Here is a 6,249-nt window from a genome sequence, read left to right on the forward strand (position 1 = left end):
CACCTCTCTGTCAACCCCAGTCGCCACCGGACAGAGGATGTTGAGATATGGACACCTTCATTTAGAGAGATTAGAGATTAGGTGCCTGGTTCAAGGTCACGGGTGGGCAGGATAGGAATGGGAATAACCTATCTCTGAGTGTTCACCCCTAAAGCCCCAAGTCAGGCCCAGTTGACACTACGCTGAAATTGTCACCATGCTCCTCTCCTGTTGTCTCCTAAATGCTCCCACCAACTGAAGCATCCTTGCCTCATTCACTTGACTTTGGGCCATCTCACTCTGAAAGCCACCAACATGCACTTGAAAATAAAATAAAATAAAATATGAAAGCTTTGGCCGACATCCTGCAACCAAGCACCCGTCCCTCTGCTACCACGAGTGGACGAATAGGAGACTTCTCAGGAAGCCTTTTGAAACATTCTACAAGACATAGTCATGATGCAGGCAGAGCTGCCCTGTCTACAAATATTTTTGTCTTCAAAGAACCGGCCTTTCCTTGTCCCTTCCAGAATGTGTGTGGAAGCCACAGGAAAGGGTGCCAAGATATGCCTCTGAATAAATGAATAGCGCTCTCGATTTGAGTGTGTCAGACCAGTACCCCTAAAGAAGTTGAAACGCTCAGGAAAAAAAAAAATGAGGGCGCCAGGAACGTCATTCGAAAGTGATTTCACACACGGTTAGCCGTGTACAGCCACCCAGCGTGCCTCTTCCCGAGGCAGAGGACGCCTCTCCGCCTGTAGCAACCTGCGCTCACTGCCACCAACTGCCACCGATTCCTTCACCTTTTATTTACAGAGCAGAGCAGCAGGCTGCTTCTTCAGTGAAGCGGGGGAGGTGGGGAACGAGATACAATCTACATTCTGCTCTTTTCCCGGGATTATAAAAAAAGGGTCAGGCCGGGGAAGAAGCCAAGCCCGGGCTACACCACACAGCGGGATGCTCCTTCCCTGAGGTGTCTGTCCCGGGGCTCCAGCAGAGGCATGCTGGGGGAGCCCGGGAAGCCAGGGTCAAGAGCTGCACCTTAGCAGTGCTGGGCAATGCAAGAGGCGCCAACCGAGCTCATGGTAAAGGAAATCACTGCCCCCTTCAGGCCGCATCTCCCGAGGCTGCGACCGGAGAGTAAGGGCTCTCTGGGTCCGGAAAAACTCGCAAAACCGCCCTTGCTCCTCCAGGCCCTCTCTGCGTCCTAGTCTCAGGGTGGGCAGTGAAGGTCTAGGCTAAGGCTTTTTGGAAACCTACACAGGGGGAGTGAGAAGGAGCCTTGGAATGGAAATGATTTGGTTCTCCAGCTCTGATCAGAGGAGACCGGAGGGGAACCCTCTGCTACACTCCAAGTCAAGGCTTCCACGACTTGGACGCCTCAAGTGTACACCTTCTCTGCCGTGCTTGCAGCTGCCAAATAAAAGTGGCAGCGCAGTCGAGTCCCGGGCAAGACTGTCCGACCACTCTATGAGCAACTAACCTGAGGCGGGGAGGGGGGAAGAGTCTCCCCAAACCGCTCGAGCTACGGCTAGCGCTGGGCAGATCTAGGCAGCAGCGCTGCAGAGCCCTTGGCCCCAAGACTGCCCGTGGCGCGCGAGCTCTGAGCTGCAGACGCGCACCACACGACCAGTCCTGCCAGGAGCCGGCCCCTAGGGTCCCATTGCCATTTGGACCTTAAAGAGTGTCTTGGCTTTCTTAGGGTCTGGAAACAGGCCCCATAGCCGGTCCAGCTGTGGTTGGCCCAGTTTATAGTCAATGCGCCTGTTCTTTCCACATGGCACCCCACGACCCTAGGAACGGCATCTGGACAGGGACAACCACCACAGGCCTTTGGGGGTCCAGTCTCTACGGTCTGTACTCCTCCTCTGACCAAAGAAGACCCCATTCTATACACACCCACACACACTCCCAGGGGTGGAAGGTTCTCACAGATCAGGGTCCCACCTGCACCCACCAAACCCAGTGGGACCCTAGTGGGCACAGCCCGAGGTGCCTTGGGCCAGCGAGGATCAGACAATCGCGGCTCTGCCCCTTCCTCACTGCCCCCAGCGCTGACGGTACGGGCAACCGGACACTCACCTCGGTGTCATAGAGTCGCAGGTCCAGGAAGTAGGGGCGCAGAAGTGACTCGTTGCGGATCTGCTCGATGGCTAGCTCCACGGCGGGGAGCACGCCGCGCCCGATGCTGCCCTTGGCCACCTCCTTGGTGAGCGGCATGAGGCCCATGATGGAGAGCGGCGGGCTGCTGGGCGGCGGCCGGGGGGCGCCCCTCGTCCAGCCCCAGGCCCCGGGCGCCAACGACAGCAACAGCGACAGCAGCAGGGGCAGCAGCAGGCGCGCGGGCGGCGGCGGCGGCGGCGGCGGCGGCCGGAGCTGCCCGGAGCTCGGCGGGGAAGCCATGCCGCGCCGCGGGCTGCGGGCGCCAGCTCACTCGGCCCGCATGGCCTGGCCCGGCCCGCCGCCCGGCGCCGAGCTCTGCCCGCGGCTCCCGCGCAATGGCGCCGGCACGGGCCCCGGCTCGGCTCCGGCTCCTGCTCGCTCAGAACGGCCGCGGCGGCGGCGGCGCCCGTGACGGATCAATCACGCCGGGAAGGGGTGGGAGCGAGCGGAGTGCGGGAGGCGGGGAGCCAGAGAGCGAGCGAGCGAGCGAGCGAGCGCCGAGGGGGCCGAGTCTCCGCGCGCCTCTGTACAGCGCGGCCGCCCCGCACCCGGCCGCCTCCTCCCGCCCCCGTGCGCGATCGCAACGCTCTCCTGCCCCGAGCCGCGGGCCGGCGGACCCTGGAGCCCAGTCGGGGGAGGGACGATAGCGAGAGACGAGCGAGGCGAAGGCGAGGCTGCTGAGCGGCGGCTCGGGCCGCCTCCGGGGACAGGGACGGGCCGTGCGCGCCGGGGGAGGGGGAGGCGCCGGCGCTGCGGCGGCCTCGGGGAGGGCCGTGCTCCCGGCACACGCACACTCGCCCCCCGGGCGCTGCGCCGAGCCGCCCCGCCGCGGCCGACTGACCCCTCTGGGGAACCTGAGCTCCGGAGCACCGCGGTCTCGGGAATCGCGACCGGGAGCTGCCACGCGCGGGGGACGCGGCCGCCTCGCCCTGCGCTTCCTGTAGCACCTGCAAGGTGGTTGGGTACTGCTTCTTCCAGGTCTGGGCGGGCGAGTCAGGGGAACGAATGTACCAAAAAGGTGTCCTAGGGGCATCTGCAGCCCGCGCTCTCCTGTGCCTGCAACCACTGCACCTGGGGCCCTCGATCCAGCCTGGAGTCCTTTGCCAAGCCCAGACCAGGGCTGAAATCCGAGACCTACGTGTACTACCGTCCCCTCCAGGCATTTGACCTCCCAGTGTCCCCAATCCCAGAGTGCCCTGACTTAAAATTCTCCCCTGGGTGGGAACTCTGTCCTCAGGCCCAAGAAGCAGTGCACATCCCTGGACCTGGCTCGCTTTCTCTGCCAGGTGGCATGGGCACACTGGCTAACCTCAGGCAGAGCAGTCTGGGCCAGATGAACCTGAGTGACCCCTAGGTGCCTGCCCATGAACCATAGCAGTTGTGCACACTAACCTGCAAAATCTCAGTGTCTGATTAATGAGAGAGTACCTTATATTAGAAAACAGCCCATCCAAACACTGTGGACCATACAAACGACCTTGTAACAAGGGTGGGAGTTTAAGCCTTCCTTCAGAGTGCTTGCTATCTGATGCATAATGCAATACTCAGAACAGCCCTATAAACTTAGTAAACTGAGTCTATCATCTCTACTTTACAGAATACACTGGTGGGGTCAGTAGCTTGACAATACACATAGCAACACTAGGGAACTGGAATGCACAGCCACAAATGACTCTTCTGCACCCTGATGTTGGAAAGGCCCTCTGGAAGGAGGGCATGGTACTCTCAGTAGCTCTGGATCCAGTTCCTCCACACATTTGGTAAGGGGTTAACTAAGTGGGGTCTGCATGTCTAGAGTGAGCGACGAAGCCTGGATTATCAGATTGTAGAGCCCAGCCGGAGCTGTGAGTATGGGCAGTACCTTGGACAGCTCCAGGGACCGTGAGGCCAAGTCAGCAGGCCCTTCCACCTCTTTCCAGGCATCTGTGTTTCCTTTTTCCTGGCTGGAGGTTTGTGCAAAAGCACAGATCACCCAACTACCCCCATCCTCCAGCGCCCCCCCCCTAAAAAAAGGTTCAGAAGTAATAGTGGCCTCAGCCACTCTTGCAGGTGTCTTCCTAACGGAAAGAGAGGTACCTCCCTGCCCATCTGTCTGGCTCCAGGCCAGGTTGTGACCTCATGTCGCACTTTGTCTGTCTGGGTATCCCTCTGGCTCTCAGTTCCTGCCCTGGTCTTGAGTTGTATTGTGCACACCTGGGTTCTTGGTGTCCTCCCTGGTTCTGAGTTCCTGCCTCAGTCATCAGGCTAGAATCCATGTTCTTACAGAGGTAGAGCTGGGCAGCTTTCAGTTAATAACCATTCCTTCCTTCTGCTACATTCCGTTCCAAGAACCCTCTTCCATGCTTGGCAGGATAACACAGAAGTGAAGAAAGCAACCCCAGACAGTGTCCTTGTTGAGTTGGGGCTCTGGTTGAGAAAGAGAGGCAGTATCTAGGAATAAGAGGACATTTCAGGGTGTGGGCTTGAAGGAAAACCCATCGGAGGACAATGCAGCAGGAAAGAGGATTGAGACAGGCCAGGCTAAGGTCCGAAATACAGAGTTCAGGGAAGTGCTCACCCCAGCGACTCCTTAAGCAGAGACTTAAGGGAAGTAAGACAGGTAGACAGTATCCCATGAAAAGAAAGAGCACAGAATATGGGGCAGATGGGAGCTTGGCATGCTTGAGGACATGTCAGGAGCCAGGGTGGCTGGCACAGAGTGAACAAGGAAAAGAGTGGAATGAGCCAAGGTCAAAAATGGGGGAGATTATTTGGAGCCTCGGTGCTGTGAGGACATTGGCTGCACTTGACAAAATGGAGAACTACAGGAACCGGGCCATGATTTGAGCTATTTGACCAGGCTACTCTGGCAGCTGAGTGAAGATCCATTAGGCAGAGGAATGGGCAGAGGTAGGCACACTAGCTATTATGTTCAGGGCATGGCAAGAATCAGGGTAGAAGCAGAGGAGGTGGAAAAGGCTGGAGTCGTAATTGTTCTTATTATTAATGGGACTAGAATGCACTGGCCAAGTCCCAGGACTGTGGAAACACTTGATGGTAGTCCTCTCCTTACAACAGAGAAAATCAATAAAGACTCAGCAAGTAACATGCCTGAGGGCACCCCTCCAGCACCAGATGGGTGTCGGTGTCAGTGGGGGGTCTTCAATGTTGAAAGTCTCATGGTCTTTCCACACCCCATCTTCTCAGCTATCCTTTCACTTCCACTCTCCTTTACAAATAGAGGTTTGTCTCCAAATCCCAGCTTAGGTGTGGGGCTATGCTGAGATAGACCTTCACTGGCTTTGTGGGACCTGTGAGCTCTGAGGTCCATTGGCTATCGGGGGCAGAACATCCTTCCTTCTGAGCAGGATTCTGACACAGGAAAGTAACCACCCTCCACTCCACCATCTGGGCATCCTTTGCCACCTTGGTTGGGGGAGTTGGGGCTGCCCAACTCTGTCCTAACAACTGTCTTCTCTAAGACCTGGGTCTAAATTTCCCACCCCCTTCTCTCTCCCACCAGCTGTCCATGCCTGCCTCTACTCATCTCCCAACAGCAGCAAGGCCTCCTTCCACTCTTCCTAAACACTTTTTAAATTTAAATTTTTATTGTGTATACACGTGTATACATGCACACACGTGCACAAGTGTGTACTATAGCACACATGTGGAGGTCAGAGGACAACTTGCATGAGTCTGTTCTCTCCTTCCACCTTGTGGGTCCCAGGGAAATGAACTCAGGCCATCAGGCTTGGTGACAAGCCACCGAGCCATCTCACCTACCCACCTCTCACTCTTCTTCTTTAAGAAATATTGGCAAGCCACCCTTGCAAACATCTTCCATGGATTTGTGTTTACATTTGGATATTTCTTTCAATCAAACAATTCAGCTGTTTTTTTTTTAAAAGCCTGTTGTTTTACATTTCTTCTTCTTCTTTTTTTTAATGGAGAAGTTGTGAATGATGTCTCTGAAAAAGATTCCCTGAATGACTCTCAAGAGCTCATTCCTTTTTTCCCAAGGCATGTTTTTTAAACTGAAAAATTGGGTTTCAGGCATCAAATGTGGTCTAGTGACATCTTCGAGTAATAATAATAGCTGCCACTTACATTAACCACCCACCTGCTCTG

General features: G+C 56.2%; 1 protein-coding gene across 1 annotated transcript in view; it reads right to left on the bottom strand.

Moving 5' to 3' along the window:
* The window catches only part of Gabbr2 (gamma-aminobutyric acid type B receptor subunit 2), a 353,724-nt gene extending 351,131 nt beyond the window's left edge, over window positions 1-2,593 (bottom strand). The window contains exon 1 of the mRNA XM_036177907.1: window positions 2,062-2,593. Coding sequence (XP_036033800.1) covers window positions 2,062-2,382 — 321 coding nt within the window. The 5' untranslated portion in view covers window positions 2,383-2,593. The remainder of the gene's footprint in view (window positions 1-2,061) is intronic.
* Window positions 2,594-6,249: the final 3,656 nt, after the last annotated feature.

This window comes from Onychomys torridus, chromosome 2 (assembly GCF_903995425.1).
Source record: "Onychomys torridus chromosome 2, mOncTor1.1, whole genome shotgun sequence".
NCBI lineage: Eukaryota > Metazoa > Chordata > Mammalia > Rodentia > Cricetidae > Onychomys > Onychomys torridus.